General features: G+C 38.7%; 1 protein-coding gene across 1 annotated transcript in view; it reads left to right on the top strand.

The window, feature by feature from the left end:
• Positions 1-284: 284 nt before the first annotated feature.
• GDA (guanine deaminase) overlaps positions 285-19,790 on the top strand; it is a 29,493-nt gene continuing 9,987 nt past the window's right edge. The window contains exons 1-11 of the mRNA XM_064735843.1: positions 285-470; positions 5,412-5,500; positions 7,180-7,351; positions 9,602-9,689; positions 10,904-11,009; positions 13,848-13,875; positions 15,251-15,358; positions 15,779-15,886; positions 18,006-18,103; positions 18,630-18,697; positions 19,151-19,297. Coding sequence (XP_064591913.1) covers positions 348-470; positions 5,412-5,500; positions 7,180-7,351; positions 9,602-9,689; positions 10,904-11,009; positions 13,848-13,875; positions 15,251-15,358; positions 15,779-15,886; positions 18,006-18,103; positions 18,630-18,697; positions 19,151-19,297 — 1,135 coding nt within the window. The 5' untranslated portion in view covers positions 285-347. The remainder of the gene's footprint in view (positions 471-5,411; positions 5,501-7,179; positions 7,352-9,601; positions 9,690-10,903; positions 11,010-13,847; positions 13,876-15,250; positions 15,359-15,778; positions 15,887-18,005; positions 18,104-18,629; positions 18,698-19,150; positions 19,298-19,790) is intronic.

Genomic DNA, 19,790 nt, shown 5'->3' with positions numbered 1-19,790 from the left:
CACCGCTTCCCAGCGAGAAACTGGGACCCTAAAACCCACCGGGCATCTCTCCTGTCGTTCGGGCCTCTTGCTCGGGGGAGAGCACATCCCTGACATGGGGGCACGGGCGGCGGGAAGGCCGAGGGTCCGGGAGACACCGGGACCCCCCGTCCGTCCGTCCGTTAGTCCGCCCGGGGAAGGCGGGGGTGCGGCGCGGCCTCCCGCCCTCCTTGCGCCGCAACCACTCCCCGCAAAGAAAGTCACCAGGGGGTGGGGAGATGGTGACAGCTCCAGGAAGCCGGCGGCGGCACCGAGAGACTCCGAGGGAAGGCAGCCCGCGGTGTGGCAGCTCCCAGCCCGCCGCCGCCATGAGCTCCGCGCAGCGCCCGCCGCTCGCCCACGTCTTCAAGGGGACCTTCGTGCACTCGAGCGCCTCGGCGCCCATGGAGATCCTGCACGGACACCTCCTGGGGGTGGACGATAACGGGACCGTGAGTGGGGGCTCGGGCGGGGGTCGGGGGCGATGCCGCTGCGGGTCCGCCTCGCCGGGCGCGGGCCGGGGTGCGAGAGGCAGGGCCGGCCCCGCGGGGCCGGGCACAGACGGCGGAGCATTTTCGCACTGCCGCCCGTCGGGGCAGCCCCGCGGAGCAGGAATTTCGCACTTCGCGGGAGCTGGAGTTGGCCGGGATGGAGCGTCCCCTCGGCACGAGTCTGCGGTTGGCATAAATCTGCTTTTGAGGTGTGCTGAGCTTTCCCGGAACAGCAGCGTTCCTAGATTTGGCATTCTTTCAGATTCTCTGTTTTCTTTCAGTTTCGCAAGCTGGTTTTCTTTTTTTTTTTTTTTTTTTTTATTCTAAGGGTATCTAAACAGTGATGGTGAAAATAGCTGTCTACCCACTGCACAGCCATCTAAATGATGCTTTGTTTTTTTGTCTTCTCGTCACAAAAATTCCCCCTATGTCATATATCCATAAAGATTTAGAAAGATGGTGATGTTGAGCATTTCAGTAGTATGAACCAGGCTTAAAACGAGCACTGCACTTACTGATAATGTAGAAGAGAGTCTGGCAGGGAAGCAATGTCATTTCCTTAACCCTTATCACACTTGAAACTCAGTTTCATAGTGCAGGTTGTGCAAGTAGACTGGTGATTTTTTGTAGGCTTGATAACATATGGTCGCCCTATGTCAAATCTAAAAAAGTAGTTTTCTTTCTTGTGGCTAAATAACAGGCTTCAGTGTGTCAGGCTTCAGTACCATTTTAAATATGTGCAAAACGCAGTTTGAGCCCTAACAGTGCATTTTCTCTATTCACACGGGTCCATGAGGGCGTGTTTCCTGACAGCCCTCTTATAGCTGTTGAGGAGTCTAGTGCAAGGTGTATTGAAGTCTGTGAGGAGCTGTGTTTTGATGAACTGGAGGGAGTAAACACTTGCATAGTTATGTATTGGCTGGTGTTCACTAAAACAATAGATCTAAATGTAAAAAGGTTTGGCTGGTGTAACACAGGTGCACAAGGCATAAATTCATACCCCATCCCACTCCCCTTAATGTCAATTACTGAGAAAGTGTCTCTACACAGCATCCATATGAAATCAAGATTTTTAGTGATTTTCTTGAAAAAGAGGTAGATTAGTAAGCTACACCTAGACATCTGTGCTCTTACTCTCTCCTTTTCCTAGGGAACAAGGATTCACAGTATAATGTTATTCTTGCATAAATTGGCAGAAGTTGTTTTTTTTTTAATCCATTAAAGCACTATCTTCCTAAAATAAAATTCCCACCAGAATACAGTGACAAGCACTTTTATTTAATTCTCTTTTTATTACAAATTCTTGACATTTTAATATTCTAGGGGCTGATACAGGGAGTATCCAATATGCTCTCTTTTCTCTCTCTTACTCATAATGTAGCCTCACACAGAGCAACCACTGGAATCACAGAAGAGTTGGCTTTTCAAAAAAGACATAGTGATTAGAAATTACTTGCCTTTATTTTTTGAATTTACACCAAAACTGCTTGTTTTCCTGCCAAAGATGTAAATTTAACTAAACAGGTGTCCTTCTTTTGCCTCATGTTGCTGACTCCATCATGTAAAAATTTTGACACTGAGTGTGAGAGCTTGTATGAACAACTGGATTCTGTTTTGCTGTGTGGGTCCCTGCATGTCCTCCAAGGGATGTAAAATGTCATCTCTCTTCTTTACCCCAGATGAATACAAAGTTTTATGAAGAAAATCATTGCCTTTGGATATTAAACCCCAATTTATCATCAAGTTAGCAAAGTAAGGACCATGTTTAACTGAGTGGTTTGCAGAGCAGTGTGGAGTTTCCCTTGAGGAAAAGTGAAGAGAAAGACCAGCATTCCTCAGGGCACAGAAAACAGACATAGGTGCAAAATATGAGTTGTTATTGAAATGTTGGTGTAATTATCCTAGGTGAGTAGAATATTTAGTAAATAGAAAAAATATAAGCTAAAAGCCCTTGTGTAAATTATGAAAAGAGCGAGAGTTGTGGAATAAGGATATTAAGCATAAGTTTTGATTTCAGCCTGTTGTGACAGTGAGTGGACACATGTCAGCTGTACAAGGAGGAAGGTACCATCTATCTGGAATTCACTGCTTCCCTTTTTTCAGCAGGCTGGGCAGTTCCTTTGGCAGCTGGGTGTTGTGAGTGTTCTTGTCTCTCATTTAGCCTCACATTCCAGTTTTGGGAACTAGGCAAACAATAGGCATCACTTAATAACTGTGGGAACAGAGAGGGAGGAGAGCATGTGGGAAGGGAAAGAGGGGCAGACCCTTCTCCTATTCACCTCTGAATGCCATAGGCAGGTGCTGCTGGATCCAAGCAGACCATGTTCCTTCAGCCAGTATAATTCACTTTCCATTTTCTTGTTAGTAACATCTTTGCCCTGTGGTGCTTGAGGGCACTCAGGGTTTGCTACATCAGGGTTGATGCACGGATCAGTTGACCAGCTATGCTCTAGTGGAAGAGCTTTGGGCATCACTTGATATACAAAAGGCCTGAATTAGTCACAAATGTTGGGAGAGCTTTACCCCTGATCTTTGGATTCTTTAGCCCCATTATATGAGTAACACGTGAGAACTTATGGAAGTGTTTGGACAATGGGGTTAGCAGCCACTGATTCTGTGTTTTGTGATATACCTTTCCCAAAGTGCCAATTATTTTCCTTGACTTCCTTCTTTAAAGCTGAAGTTCTTAGTCTTGGGCACTTCTCTTGACTCTGTAGTGGCTCTGGTGTAGAATTTCTTCTTGCTTCTACAGTGCTGAGGTGCAGAACTAATTTAAAGAACTGTGCATCCAGTTGGTTACCTTGAATGCACAAGCAAATACTGGAGCAAATGTTCAAGCATAGGATCTCAAAGGGTTTAAAGCATTCAGCATTAGAAATGCATCCTAAAGCAATGGGGAACAACTCTTGACTGACTAAGGAATTCCTTTGGGAAGTTTGTTTGAAAAAAACGTAGAGGTCTTGTTGATTTGCCCATAGCCTAATTCAACCATAAGAGACCAGGTGTCAGGTTTAGAATTGGTTTCGTCTACCCAGCTTCCTTGAAACATATCTTCTTCATTTTTCCATGATTTGGGTGTTTTATTTTTCTGCACCCTAAGAGTACATAACAGCCACTGCTTTTCCATGGCAACGCCTGTTTCCAGAATTTGTCATCTGGTGTTTCATGTTTTTCTCTCTCTCTTTTTTTCTCTCCCTCTTCATCCTTCTCCCCCCCAGCAGCTCTAACATTGCTCATTCTGCATCCATTTTGACTTCAATGTCTGAATAACATCTTTATTGCACATCAGATATTTCAGTAGGTCTGTATTCCAAGCCTTCTGCAGTTAAATTAAGTTGGATGTATTCCTCTTTGCATGGAGGACAATACTGCTTCTTGTCAACTATTAATGGAATCTTAATACAATCTTACAATTTTTGCTAGTGTGGCATTTATTTATATGGCATTATTTTAATATTTTTTCTGACTGAAAATGTGAAACATCTGCTCTTTAAACAATATAAATCATACTAGCCATGATTAGTTTAAAAGACTAGGCAGCCAATAACTTCTTGTCTACAGTTTAGCAGCATTTACAGTTTAGTAGCTTTGCTTATTTTGTCTATGGAAAAACCAGAAAATGGTGAATTTATATTCAAAAGAAGCATGCACATAAAAAATGGCATGCGAATAAGTGCTAAGCAATGCTTCTTCCAGTCCTCTTGCTCTTCCTCCTAAGTTTCTTCCTATTGCCTTTTTAAAAGTACTAAGTTTTGCCTTTTTTAATGTGGTTTTGTTTTTCTTTTTAACTGATGCCCTAGCAACTGCAGTCATGAGGGTGACATAGGCCCTCCATGTGAGCATCATCCCAGGAGCAGAAGGATACTGGTAGCAGAAAGAGTATTCCCTTGAAATTAAGGGAACCAGCTCTTACACCAAGGGAGTTAGAAGACCATGAATTGGTTTCTGGCAGAGGCTGTGGTTAGAGGCAGGAATTTCTGTAAGTTCAGGTGGGCAGTCTTTGGCCAGGGGAGACTTCCAAGTCCTCTAAATTGTCAAATGTTGAGGAAACTTGGATCCTGCATGGAGTCTGTAGTGGGCATTGCAGTCTCTAGGCTCCACAGTCTCTGTTTCCTGGGGAGCTGTCATGCCTATTAGTGATAGACCAGAGAATCAAAGAGTTGAGAATTCAGCTGCTAAGAGTCATCTTGTAGATTAAAATACCACAGAAGTTAAAAATAAATAGGAAATGTGTTAAAATTCTGACTAGGCAACAGCAACTCATCTTCAGTAAAGTCTGTGTTCCCTAGGAGTCAAATGGGGTTGAGTTTGGCTCCAGATTGTGGGGTTTTATTTTGCAATAAACAAAGATCTCAGCATCCTTTTAGCCCATTCTGTAAAATGAAAATATTATCCACATTTTCCCCTTCAATTTATTTTCTCATCGTAGGCACGATGGGAAAATAAAAATTAAAAAAGACTAACACAAGCAGAAAATTAGGAAATATTTATCTTGATGTCAGTCAGTCATAGGCACAGGAGGTAATTTGACCCCTCTCATTGTGGATACTGTACCTGCATTCCTGTGAGGCTGTTGTACAATTCCTCACAAGTGACTGTCCTGCTGGCATGGGGTTACCTTGCAGGATGCTACGGTCTGTGCTGTTCTGCCTGTGTATTACCTGAGAAGGAGTTAACTGTTTTATTACAAGTTACAAGGTGGGTGCAGTTACTCACTGGATTATGAGAAGGTATTTCAAAATCATGCTTGATAGTCAGGAAGAACAAGAGTCTCAATGCAAGCCAAACACCTCTGTAGTAAGTGTGTAAAATTGGTTTTAAGATATAACTTGTTTTGCCTTCATATAAAGCTGATGTGGGATGCACGTTTGAGGTACTTAACTATGTTTTCTTTTTTTTTAGATCGTGTTTGTGGAACAAGCTGATCAGCTAGAGCAACTGGCTAAGACTTGGGGGTTCAAAACATCTGACATAAGACTACTGAGTAAACAGTATGTGTTTTATTAAGATTAGCTACAGCAATTGCAGTTTGTTCTTTGAGTGAGGTAAACCGAGTCTTTATTTTTACAGGGACCACATTAAAACCATATGATGCCCATATATTTAATGGCCAAAATTCCATTTTAGTGCAGTGAGAGCTCTTTACCCAAAGGTGCCTATGTTCTGGATGCAACTCAGACAGTCCATGTTATTTTTGCATTCCTTGGTTTGGGATTGCAGACATGGCTGAATTGTGCTGGATGATGTATGCTGCACAGAGCAAAATGCCATATTTAATTTTCAGGCAAAATCGCTTCCGTGTTCATGAAAGTGAGTGCCATTCTTTCTTGAAATTACATTTTATATTCATTTGTTAGCAGTGGGCTGTGCCTAACGTGAAAGTCTAGGTGTAGTAAATGTAGATAACACTGACACTGCAGATATGAAACTTTTTTGTTAAGACATTGACACGTTGCATAATAAAAATTAGTACAATTAGAAGATTTAAGCCCTCTAAACACAGAGCTTTTGATTTCTCCATACTGCAGCTGGAGCATTTATTTTTTCTTCATGCAGTGAAATCCTCCAACTTTATTGTGAAGTAAAAAAGTTTTGGACTGTGTGAAAAAGTTTTGAGCTATGCTTTGCATGTAGTAGCACCATCAAAGAATTGTGGCTTATAATTGAGACCTTCTAGTAATCAACTGCTAAAAATCTTTTATGCTTTGCTGAAAGGCTAATCATACAGTATATATGAATAATGAGATATTTTTTTCGCCTGAAATAGCCTGAGGAAAAAGGAAGGTGCTGAGAATGTGAATTGATTGAGGAAGACTTTTCAACATTTATTGCCTGCAAGAAAACAGAAAAAAGAGAAGCTAAAAAGAGACAAAATTCAGTTCATTCAGTAGCCAGGGAGAAGGAAAGAGGAGTGGGAGAAATGTTATGTAGTAAGGAGTTTCAGCACAAAACAAAATAGCCATAGCAACTTCGTAGTAAAGTTGATATACTCATTCCTGCTATTGCATGAACATTGCATGACAAACATATAGTTTTACAGTTACATTGTAAATATGCCTTTCCTGTCAAGATACTGAGCAGAGCTTTTTTCACCAGTATCTGTGTCTGCATTTTTAGACACAGTGTCTGTTCTTCCATTAAGCCTTGAAATTAATTGATTTTACGTATGTGTATAGACATATACATAATGTAGAAGAAAACTGGCATACAGAAAGTAACATTTTGTAAATATAATGGTCTGGAAGCTAGAGGCATTCCATATGTATTCAAACTAGGAAACAAGACTGTGTACAAATCTCTTTTTCAGGTGGATTCTGTAGTGGAGTAAGTTTAGTTATTGTCAAGTCAGTTCCCCTCTGTTTGTTGGCATTTAGGGTGGGTCAATATTAGAGATAATTAGATTAATCCTGCTCCTATACTGTTTTTCTCACAGTTAGATATATTTATTTTGTAGTGTAAATGATATTACTCAACAGCTTCATACCAAAATATGGGTATGTGTAGAGGTACAGCAGGAATCAATAGGCTGATGCTGGAAGAGAGAGATTAATCTGTACTTGCCATGTACTCTGATGGATTTTAATCAAGTATACTCTTTAAAACAAAGCTAATTACTATGGAGAATTTTTGAGGCATTTTGGATTATTACAGTTTTATTTTCTTTCCTTAGTGAATTCTTCATGCCAGGATTGGTTGATACACATATTCATGCTCCTCAGTATTCATTTACTGGTACAAGAGTAGACCTGCCTCTTTTGCAGTGGTTGACTGCTTACACATTCCCAACAGAAGCCAAATACCAGGATGGTGGTTTTGCAGAAGAAGTGTACACCAGAGTTGTTGTAAGTCCTGCAAATGACATTTACCTGCTTGACAGCATTCGTTTTTGTGTAATATAGGCATGTTCTCAGAAGGCTGACAGAAAGAGTAGTTTTACTGTCATGGAAACCAGATAAAAACAAGATAGCCACTCTTCTAATTGCTAGCCAAGATTGTCTGTTACTTGTTACAGTCTTGTTCTCTTGTTGTTGGCAGTAGAGTTAATTTAATCACAAGGTTAACAATGAACTATTTATCACCTTTTCTGAATATAATGACATCTACTAATATACAGCAACTAATCTACTCTCAGAATTAGTACAGCCAGCAGGTGCAGACAACTTCAATGTAGCAATAACCAAGCATAGTAAAAGAAAAATTAATTCAGAGAATGTTTCCTTTCTTCCACAAAAGTCCTCTATTATGAACCCACCATCTGAAAAAAACACATGAAAGAGAAGATACTTCTGATAGATGACAGATCTGGGATGTTCTGGAGTAGTAAAGAAAGCCATTGCTGCTGCTGAGGTCTTTATAGTGAGAATGTCTTTCACTCCAGGGGCCTTAGAAGGAGTCTCTCAGTGGTATTGTGGGTCGAAGAAAGACTGTGTTTGAGCTAGACTGGTCCTGAGCACTATAAAGTCTTTAAGATCTGCTGGATGGACAACTCTGCAGCTATTGCAGAGTACTAGTTCTGGCCTATAACTGATATTTATCTTTTAATTTGTGGATTGAAATATCTTCAACAGATGAAATTATTTGGCCAGCATAATTTGCCTTGCATTTGTCTATTACCCTGGAAGTGTCTGTTGCCAATATAATAACATAACAAATCTGAAATAAATAGTTATGCTGTTCCCTGCCACACAAATTTTAAAAGAAATTACTTTCTGCCATCTGCCATGATAAAAGCATGCAGGAGCAGCCTGGTCACAAGCACTTTTAAGCCTTCAAGTGCTTAAAACAGAGAGGTGGCCTCACCTTTGAGCCGTGTGCCCAGCACGCTGTTACCGCGCAGGCTGAGCCATCCCAGCACATCCAGAGACCTCACCCTGCACCTAAACTTTCATGGAGCAGATGTCTTTTCATAAGTTTCATTGTGTTTATGAAGTTGTAATGAAAAAACAGTCGATTTTTTCAAATCAAAGTCCTGTTTCCAACAAATGCCTTCTATACTCAGCAAAAGAAACAATTTAGGTGAAATTTTCCTTCTTTTAGCTGGAACCTCCTCTTTGTGCTGATGATTTGGAAACAGAATTCTTTTAGATTTACTTTAACAACATTGTTAGGATTTCAGAAGTAGAGAATTCCGAATTTTAAAAGCTAGAAAAGACAAAGGTAACTTGTCTTTGTAATGACATTGCTATTTTGAGACTTTTTTGGAACTTTTAAAGATTTTAATTTGAATATTGTAAGGAAAAGACAGAGCTTGCCTTCATGTTTGTCAGATAATTAACTCTACCCTTCCTCTAAACATTGTGTGGAATCTCCCACCTTTTATCTCATTAAAAGAAATTTAAGAAATTCTCAAATGATTTGGCAGCCAGAACCCAAAAGTATAGTGTAGGTCTGTATGTTGGATAAGTGGTCAACATAGTTTGTATCAGTCCCAAGGATGAGAGAAGCTCCAAATTTCATCATGAATTAATGTAACTAAAATACCTGGTAATTTACTATTATGTTCCCCAAAAGTAATATAAGGATTTCCTTTCAGATGGTATATTAGATTAATTATTAACTCATAGTTTGAGTGGTTTTGCTCAGTTTACTTTTACAGTCAAGTTTGATGCTTGGTATTTGAGGGCAACAAAGCTTTTGGTACATGAAAACCTGACTTGTTTTTCCAGCTAGATCAGGTTGCTAAAAGAAAACCACCATGTTCCCCAAAAACCTTGCTTTGCTAACACTACACAAACACTGCTTCACCATCAAAATTGGAGAGCCTTTCATAACCAGGAAATAGAAAAAATTACTAGTTGTTTTTATTTCTAAATATAAATTGGAGTATTTCCAGTTTGGGGAAAGGAATAATAACTGGTTTCTATGGGTTTAGCTGCTGTAAAAATTTTGTGAGCAGTTTTTTGTATTTATTAACCCTCAGACTTAAAAAAGCTTTTATTAAATTAAAAATCTATATTTTTACCTTCCCACTTCACTGCAAAATTTCACAATAACTAAATGTTCTTGCAGCTTGAAATGAGACTTCCTGTTCTGCATTTTGGCAGCTATGCTGGCTTTTTTCTCAGACAGTTGAAATTGATTTCTTTTTTTAGAGACGAACTCTAAAGAATGGCACGACTACAGCTTGCTACTTTGCAACAATTCACACAGATAGTTCCCTTCTTCTTGCTGAAATTATAGGTAAGTCTAACATTGAGTTTTGAAGGATTATGTGGGTCGTGTTAGTTGAAGGAAACAATGTTTAGGAGTTTAAACTAGCTAGGGATCTGTCTTTCTCCTAATTTGTTTTTTATTCATTGTACCTGTCACACTGTGTCCCCAGGCCCCACCTGTTACCCATGTTCATTTAAACACCTCTGTCCTGCTTGCTGCTCCTTCTCTCCTCATTCCCAAGTCTGCTGCTGGCTGAGCTTGAATTAGGTCTGCTGGACTTGTTCTTCAGCTGCCTTTTCTAACCTTTTGTTATTTGAGGTTTAAAAGAACTGAATGACAGGAGGCCCAGTTGGTGCATTAATTTCCTGATACAATGAGGTTTCATCTGATAATCAATATCAAAAATCTTCACACACCCTCTGAAATCAGAGAAGTGGAAGCTGCATCAGAATCCTTCCCTTCTGTTCATAGTTGCAAATGCCTGCTTGAAAATGTTTTTGTTCTTGGAGGATTTCTCAAGGCTCAGACAGCTCATAAAGCAGAGAAATTTAATAAGAACCTCAAATTTCATCAAAAATGAGCTATTCTGATTTATTTGGAAAATTTTGAAGCCATTGCATTAAACAACTCAAATAGTAAAAGTGGACAAAGTGATCTGATTTTAAAACGCATTTGACAGCCTAGGATATTATATGCATGTTTTACATATGATTTCTGATTTCTTCATCTAGCATGGGTAAATCTCAAGAAAGAGGCCAGAATAGATCTGGAAATTTCTCCCTCTAACTGTCCTGTTAACAGTCTTTGCCTGTTAGCAAAAAGAGAGATGGTTTGCTAAGATCTTTACGCCTTCTCTCATCTTCAGGTAGTCATCTACTGCAGCTACTGTACTTTGATGCTTGTGTTTCTCGTCCTTTGTGTTACAGCTGTCTTCACAGACTACCATTAAGAATTCTGGTTGTGGTTAAACTATAGTAATCTACTTCTTATTTATGAGTATTAATGTGCAAATAAACAGCTCCTATTTAATGTTGTTAGTTTCCTTATTTTTGTCTTTTCTTTTTATCTTTAAAAGTCACACGAATAATCCTAACTTAGAGACAAGGCAGGAGCATAAATTCTGGTCATCCTAAATAGAGCTGGGTGGGGTGGAATTAAATTTTTTTATTTCAGTACAAGCTTTGGTAATGGTTTCTGAGAACCAGTGATTCTGAGCTTTATATTCTAATGCATCTCAACAGATAAATTCGGTCAACGAGCATTTGTTGGAAAAGTCTGCATGGATGTGAATAACAGTGTGCCAGAATACAGAGAGATTACTGCTGACTCTGTCCAAGAGACAGAAAGGTAAAATGATAAAATTGATGGCAAAACTTTTTAAAGTAAGATTTTTGCTACATCTGAAAAGTGGATGCGAACCTGTCTAAGAGCTTACAGGTGTGAATTTATTAGCAACAGGCTTTTTTGTTCCAACAGTAGTATCCCCTACAGTCCTGGCAATTCCTGCAAATCCTGGCAGTTCCTGAAAAAGTTGCTGCACAGCCCAAGGAGCATCCCTCTGGCTTTTGTAAATAGAGGGAGAAAGCACAGATCTAGGGTTTGAGAGGATATGTCTGTTTTCTTCTGCCTCTTTTCCCTTTCACAGCTGTGTGTGTGGAGGTCCTGGGGCCTGACATACAATGGTGAGGTGGCAGCCAGTTCCTTCATCCCCATTGACTTCTAAGCTATTTCCTTCCATCATTTATGTTAAGGCTTTATTCAAGCTGTAAGCTCAGCTCTCATATACCCCATTTTAAACATATCTTCTCCATCACAGCACTGGTCAAACCACTCCAACATGCAGCTGAGAGAATGAAGGGGAATCAAATGAAGGCAATATTTGTAGTGGAGGAGAGCCAAGACTGGATTATTGCAGCTTACTATCATGTTTCTCTTGTCTTTTGCACCCATGCTCAGAAAACAGTTAAGCAGGCATACAGCTCTTCTCATAGGGCTATCTATTTATCTATATAAATGTTTCAGATGTCATGCTGAAAGAGAAAACCCCTGAGACAATATAAATATCTTTTGGCACTTGTGTGAGGTTGCTCCCTTGTTTTTACAAATCATGCTAAAGGAGTGACGATAAAAGTTAGAAATAGTAATGTATTTCTATAGTGTTTATCTTTAAAGAGATGTTTAAAACATGCAGTGTGAGTTACCTTCACTCTTCTAACCTTTGTTTCCCTCTATGTAAATCCCCAGTTTCCATAATACGGTGCAAGTCCTGCCAAATGGGCCTGAAAGAAGCAGAACTTCCAATTCTGATAGTTTTAAAAGCTTCAGAAGGATCTAAATAGCTTTCTTTCAAATATCTATCTTTTGCCTCCAATTAATTCCTTTTTGATTGTGTAAAAAGAAATTATTCTGAAGTTTGGGTGAGAGGTTGGCACAAGTACTCCATAGCTGTCTAGGGAATGGAGCTGTGTGCTGCCTGGCATGGATCTGGAGCACTTACCCAAATCACAGCCATACAACTGCAGAAGGACGAAAAAGCTGTTCCATTAAGAGGGTAACATGTTAGTTGGGTTTTTGTTGCTTGGTTTTTTAAGAATCTAAGAAATGTGATCTGTCACGCTGTCAGAAAATGGACTACATTCATTTCAGTTACTTAAAGTCAACATTCAGAAATATTTATATTGTATGCATGGAAACAAGATACAATTCCAAGTACTCAATATATTAAATTTAATTCATCAAGAATTTGAATCTATCATTCTTTGTCAAAGAGGACTGAATAAAAACTTGGGGAATTGAACTCTAGATTACCATATATGGTATTATTAGTTATAGTCAGCTGTAAAGATGAGAACCTGTGTTCAGGTCTGTTCTGCTATAGAAGACAGTGATTTGAAGCTGAGCTGCTTTCCTCATAGAGAAGTACATAAGCCAACAAACTATAGCCTATATTTGCAAAACATATTTCATCACATTTCATCAGTTTTGAAACAGCTCACACTGTTCAAATAATGTGAGAAAGAATGAAAACAGCCACATTGAAATTTTGGCTTGTCAACTGGGCATTATATTTCTGTAAAACTTCTGCTCAACTGTGTATTTTATTGATCAAGTTCTGATCATAAACTTCTGATTAAGTGTGATCAGGTTAATTGGTAAGAGGAGAAACGAGCAGATGGTAGCTAATTCACTTGGCATTTTAGCTCTCAAAGTAAGACAATGGTGGGCCCAAACTCCTTTGGTGATTGCAGAAATCAAACTCAGGCTTCTTGTTTCCATCTGGTGATGTAGTGTGACCTTCAGGGCTGTGACTGTAGCCTCTAGCATAATTTTCTTTTTCCTCTGAAGACATTTGAAAAAATTGATACAATATTGTTGTGATCAAAATGATACAGTTTACTTACTATGAACTATAACATAAAAATTCACAGAGATCCTGTCCAGAAAGCGTCTCAAACTGTCTTTCACATGTCACTTACATACACTGAACAAATGGGCTTTGAAAGAATTTCCTCCTTCCAAAGTAGGAGGAAGCTTAATTTGCTCATCTGCATTATCCATAGTGACTGCTTAGTATTTTTTATAGAGGTCTGAGTGGCATTTTATTTAACAGAGTAAGTAAATCTTTATTTTCTGGAAGGTAGACAGTCTATACACTAACATTAATATAAGATTTCCAAAAAATCAAGGCTTCTTTAAGTGAACGAGGACATATGCCTCTACTGCAAGATATAAAATATTGCTGCATCTTTTAAAACTTGGATTTGAAAAGGTTTAAACGCTGTAATTTGAATCATGGACAAACAAATTAAAGTTTGGTTTGTTTTTTCCTTCTTCAGTATTGCAGCTGTAGGTTATAATTATGTTTTCAATTCATATAATGTAGCATGTGTTTGGTTTTCAGGGAGAACTCAGAATAATTACTGCTTGTCTAATGCTAACTATTGCAATGAAAAAAACATTTGCATGTTCAGAGTCAAATTCAAAACTAGCATAATTGGTGTCACTATGCTGACTTCATTGTGTTCCCTTTTTTTATTTCATCTGAAAATCTGGCTCAAAATTTTGTAAAACAATTGATCTGTCAGAAATGTTTAACAGGGTATTCAAGTATGTATTTTTTATATTTTTCATAATTAATAACATAGAGGACAGATTTATAGCAACTTTATTTCTACCCTTTTTCAGGTTTGTTAGAGAACTACTGGAAAAGAAAGTAAGTAGTGTTCTTTGTTGAATTCACTTCTGTATTCAGAAGATGCTGTGTAAACACATGAAATAATTAATCCTGCTATCCAAATCTTTTGTCTTAGTGACAAATCAATAAATATACGTATGTCTGTGTAATAGACAGATATCATCACACTGAAAAATGTTCTGGTCATGTTGACAAAGGTACTTGTAACAGTGTAAAATCGGTTTTCTGTTCTCAGAGCAGTGCAATGTTCTGTGTGTTTCTCTACTGAGTTAAAAAACCTTGCTTCCTAAAAAGGATGATTTTCTTGTTAAGAAAGGTGGAATTCAGTTTAGCACTCTTAGTATAGAGGTAGACAGACTAATTGAAGGAATTCTCACCAGCAGAAATCACTATTCTTTTAGTAAAGTTACTAATCCACTATAAAATTAGTGTTTTGTGTCAGTGCATGTCATAAAGTGTGTTTCTAATAGCATTCATGCTTCCACTCCAGTGGTAAAGATAGAAGTTTACACTCCAACATTATACTCAGCAGTACTTTTCTGAGTACTTTTCTTATCAGCCTTTGGTTTTCAGTGGCTTCTTTTGACATCCCACCTCAAAATATTCAAGAGCAGCTGCCTGGAGTTTAATGCCTAATCTGAATGTATCACTGGAGTTAGTTGGCTATTTGCAAAGACCTGAGCTCCTTTTTTCTGGGAGATAATACAAAGAACTCTAGTCCAAGTTATCACTTACTGGCTTGTGCTAAACTCTGGCCTCTGCCTGGTGACAGAGTTGCAGTCCTGCTGACTGTTGTTTTAGGAAAATTTTAATGTAGAGATGCAAGGTGTAAACCTCTGTAGTTTTTAGGGTCTTCTCCCCTGTTTCCTGTTGTGTAGCATATTTGATTATGCCACTCTTCTTCTTACATAAGGTGTTCAGGGGTTTGTCGCTGTTATGAGTAAAGAGGATTGAACAAGGAAATGGCTTTGGTTTTATAGACCTTGCAGTTTTGCATAATTTTATCTTCAATGGTCATGGAAGTGTGATTGAAAAATATCTGGTCATTCAACTGACTTCTCATCATACATTTAGACTGTTAGCAAATATGAAAAACTATCCAGTGCTGCTGAAGGCTGGTGAAATTTCAGGGACTTGATGAAAGTTCAAATAAAAACACGTTCTTTAATAAAGTTTATTAAAATTATGGTCAGAAACCCCCACTTTCATTCTCTGTTTCTGCAACGAGATGCCTAATGAAAGAAAGGAAATGACTATACAGCTTAATTTGAGTTGGCAGGGATGCAGTAAGCAGTAAGCAATGAAGACTAAATGTAATTGCTGTGTAAATGCTAGTCTTATGGTTGCTGAAATATATATGTAGAATGCAAACCCCATCTGCTATTATTTTCAGTATCCCAGAGTACAGCCTATCATAACCCCCCGCTTTGGCCCCTCGTGCACAGAGGACTTGCTGAATGCCCTTGGGGATTTGGCACAAACCCACGATCTCCATGTGCAGGTAAGCTCTCAGAGCTCTGTGTGCTGTTTGAGTGGTGTGGACAGACAGCGTGCTGACCATCTAAAGATGCCTTTGATCTCAGCATCCACCTGTTGTAGGCTTGTTCTCTCTTTCACTTCACAATAACATCGTGTATTATTTTATCTATTATTTTAACATCTTCCTGAAATTGGAAGTGGAGCCATTGTGTCACCACATCGCTGAGATGGACAAGGAACAAATGGAGCTACTTCTTTAGGTTCTATGAAAACTTGTTCAGGTCTGATGAAAAAAGAGATGCAAGGACTAGATGGAACTATAGGCTTTACAGGCACTATTTTTTATGAATGTATGTTTAGCGCCAGTAGATTGCTCAGAAGGTTGCAATGTCAGGTTCAATGCTGTTTTAAAGGACTTGCTCTATGCATTTTCTTATTGCAGAGTCACATAAGTGAGACTGAGGAAGAAGTCAAGCTTGTGGAGAACATGTTTCCTGCCTACCAGAATTACACTGAACTCTATGATAAAAACAAGCTGCTAACCAGCAAGGTAGCCACATTAAAACTTCCCAAATATGACTTAAATTAATCCATGTAGAGAATATGATGGTTTGATGTATTTATCTGAAAAATTTTTTTGTTCTGTGAAGGTCAGTGACATCTGGGGAAAAGTAAATTTGTTTTATGTTCTATGTTGAGGTGCTGGATCTTTAAACAAGCCCTCTGTGTTCCTAAGTATTTTAGAGGGAGTGAAAAAGAAACATATTTTATGCTCCCTGATTAATTTTCTAAAGACTCAATGAGAATTAGGGCAGTGGGATTAGAAGGAGGCAAGATAAAGCTGGTGTTGTAGGAACTGGTAATTCTTGGACAGTACCTAGTTATCCTTATATTCCAAGGATGTTACCCAGTCTTTCCAGTTTGCCTGAAGGTTTCTTCTGTGGTACGTTAGGACCAGTAACATTTTCTTCCTATGGAGAAGCAGCCTTGCCTGTTAAATTCTAAACATCTGCTTCACTTGCAGACAGCTGCACTTTACTGCTCTGACTATCCAAAAGCACTCTCACCTCATTTTACCAACTTATTTTACCGAGCTTTGACAGGCACACTAGCCCGAAGAGCTGAAATTCTTCACAGCTTTGTGCTGTTGAGATAAATGCCCTATACCTGCCCACAGCAATTACAGGTTAGAGACCCAGGGCACATCTAATTAGATAGTGGACTGCCCCTGCAAAAGTGAATATGAACAACCCAACTACAGTCAGCTTACCTAAACCTCAGTCAAGTTCATTAAAAAATTTGAGAGAGAATTTTCAGACGCACAAGGGGCAGGTGGAAACTGCCAAGGAATCAGCTGCTGAGCTCCCATTTCTGTGTTTGAAATTTTACCCTAGTAAATGACTTGTTTACTGTTCTTTTTGCTGAGAAATCAATATGGACTAGAGAAGTATGTACACAGAATTGACCTTTGCTTTCTTACACGGTCCTTTGCATGTTGATTTGGTGCGCAAGTGTTCTAAAGAGCATATTTGTGCTGCAAAAGCACAGGTCTTAATTCTGTGACTTGTATGCACACAAGTGAAAATGGTAATGAAAAATCATGATTACTGATGCCTTCTGGAGTCAGGCTCCTGGATATTTGGGTAAGGATGCTATTAAACACAAGCATAGCAGCAGAACCTCAGATGTCGTCTCCCCATCCGCTCAAACTAAGATACCAAATAATTTTTTTTTAAGTGTTTTAAAAGCGGGTGTTTTTTTTGGGGCTGTTGCTGAAATGTTTTTTTCCTTTTAAAAACAGCAAAGATTGGCAGGGAAATGGTTCAGTAGCTACCATATGTAGGTCCTTATCTGAAGATGAGGCTATTCTCTTTGTGTTTTCAGCTACAGTGAGCTTGATGAGTAGAGATGAGAGAGGTACAGTGCCATTAGGAGATGCTCAGTGGAAGCAGTCTCAGTGCCATGCTCAATTTTATGTGCAGATTGCAAGATCCAACAGAGCTCTTGCTCCTCTCTTTCAGTGGGCATTTGGCATATGAGGTAACGCCAATTAGATTTGAATGGGAATAATTGGTTTATCCACTATTAAATTATCCTATCCTGTCCTATACTCTGTTTTTCTTGTGAATTTTTTTTTTGAAAGTCAGTTATGTTGGCTAAAAAGTAGAAGTAATTTATCAGTTGCATAAAAAATTAATTATATTTTACATAAAGAATATTGAATCTCGTTCTCTTTCCCTGGTGGAAACCTTTAGAGAGCTAATAGGAAACATGCTAAGAGTACATACATCTTCCATTTTATTGGATGTTTTCCTATCCCCAGTACTTAATCTGTGTGTTAGCTACAAAATATAAATTGTAAGCTTGCTACAGCACTAGGACAACTGGGAAGTTCTCGCTTTTGTCTTTGGTCATAGCAGTCACTGCAAGAGCAAGTATCCTGTATTCTTTTATTTAAAAAATGTGAAAAAGCTGAAGGAATGATATATCAGGCACATTGAAGTTAATCAGCTTTTCCCTTGTGGGTTTTAAGAGCTTAATTCAAGAAGTGCATTAATTTCACTAAATGGTAACGTGTCCTTTTTGGCTATTTAAAGAAGTGCAGCAAACCGCATAGCTGCAGAAATAAATGAAATATTGAGTAAATTTGTGATTCTCTTTTTCTTTAGACTGTGATGGCACATGGCTGTCATCTTTCTGAAGAAGAGCTGAAACTTTTTAGTCTTCGTGGAGCTGCAATTTCGCATTGCCCCAATTCTAACTTTTCGTAAGTTAAAAAAAAAGGAATGGTGCATAATTAAATAAAGATGTTGTTTGTGTAGTACCCTGAGTCAGTGCTACCATTACAAAACTATGATATAGAAGCTATATGATACCTCATTACACCATAAATGACGTATTGGATTGAACATGAGTATTCATTGTCCACTTCTGCATAGCATGCTCTGGACGAGTTTGTTGTCTTTCAGTTTAGTTATTGCATCTATATCCATATCTATATAAATACTTCTTTTCTAAAAATTTGTTTCTTTTGACTGTTGTCTCAGTAGTAGATGTCAGTGGCATCTCCCTTTCCCCCTGCAGTCTGTTAATGTTTTGGGGAAATGGAATATAAATTATTCTTTCTGTTGAACTGACGTGAGATACTGCATGGTATCCAGACAGAATTAGTAATAAACCAAATCTTGTACACATTGAAGGAGGGTCTTTGTCATAAAATGGCTCTGCAGCCCTGCTTCTTCAGAACTTTTTCTGCATGTAGCACACAGAACATGTTTCTTCTTCCAATCCAGGATGTGCAGCGGTGTCTTAAATGTGCGAAAGGTTCTCGAACATAATGTGAAACTTGGTCTTGGTACAGGTTAGTAGTTCGCTCTGAAAGTGTTTTTTCCTGGAAACCATTGGGAGATACATTCACCTGTTCATATTTAAAAGTCAGCATGTCTCCAATTTTTGGTCCTCCTTTGTTTTCTCCACTTGTGTAAGCAAGTGTAGACAATTGATATTCTAGGGTTGGTCCAAAACTCCTTTAAAACAAATTTAAAAAATTAGTGAAGAGTTTTGTTGCTGTTATGAGCTTAAACAGGGCCTGAACATCAACTTTTCAGGTTTCTGTTTTTGTGTTGTGTTCTATTCTCCTGACTGTGTGTGAGAGCACCTTTTTTGGGAATTATGCCTTCAGAGACAGTGCTTAGCTGTAGAACTTGTTTGGTTTACCACATATGTCTCTTCAGAATTTTGAATTAAAACTTTTAGAAATTTAACATAGAGATTTATACCCAAAGCTTGTTTCTAAGACTCTGATCCCTTCTAGATGTTGCAGGTGGATATTCAGCTTCTATGCTTGATGCTATAAGGAAAACAATGGTGGCATCTAATAGCCTTCAGATCAATAAAGTGAATGAAACAGGACTAACTCTTAAAGAAGCTTTTCAGCTAGCCACTCTGGGAGGAAGCCAAGGTAAGAAGAAAATTCTATCATGTGCACACAGAGAGATACAACTCTCTTTGATTATATGTCTTCCTGTCTTCATGGGAGATGCACAGATTTGCTGGTCCAGAGTGAAATCTGACTGGTAGGCAGAGATAATCCTTCAGTTTCTCATACTCACACTAGGCTTTTTAGAGAAGAGTACTCTATTAATGCTGAGAGTTTAATAACAAAATCTTAATGGCTTTTCAGGGCTGTACATTTGCTTTGCAGAGATCCTCAGACTTAGTCATAAGGCTGTAAGTGCTTGTCTGTTTATTGTACCAGCTGGAAATTTGTTTTCTCAGCAACCATCGCCTAGAAGAAAAACTGAAATTACTGTAAAATCATGCATTCTATTTGTCATGAGTTTCTAATTTTGCTTGTGCTTTTTGAGCTGCCAGTGAGGCAGTTTGTTGCAAATCAAAACATCATGCAAATCACTCCTCACTCAGGGAAGAGGAGAAAAACAGGCTTTCCACCG

Source organism: Zonotrichia leucophrys, chromosome Z, assembly GCF_028769735.1.
Source record: "Zonotrichia leucophrys gambelii isolate GWCS_2022_RI chromosome Z, RI_Zleu_2.0, whole genome shotgun sequence".
Taxonomy (NCBI): Eukaryota; Metazoa; Chordata; class Aves; order Passeriformes; family Passerellidae; genus Zonotrichia; species Zonotrichia leucophrys.
The sequence above is the reverse complement of the archived record's forward strand: the minus strand, read 5'-3'. Positions and strand labels throughout refer to the sequence as shown.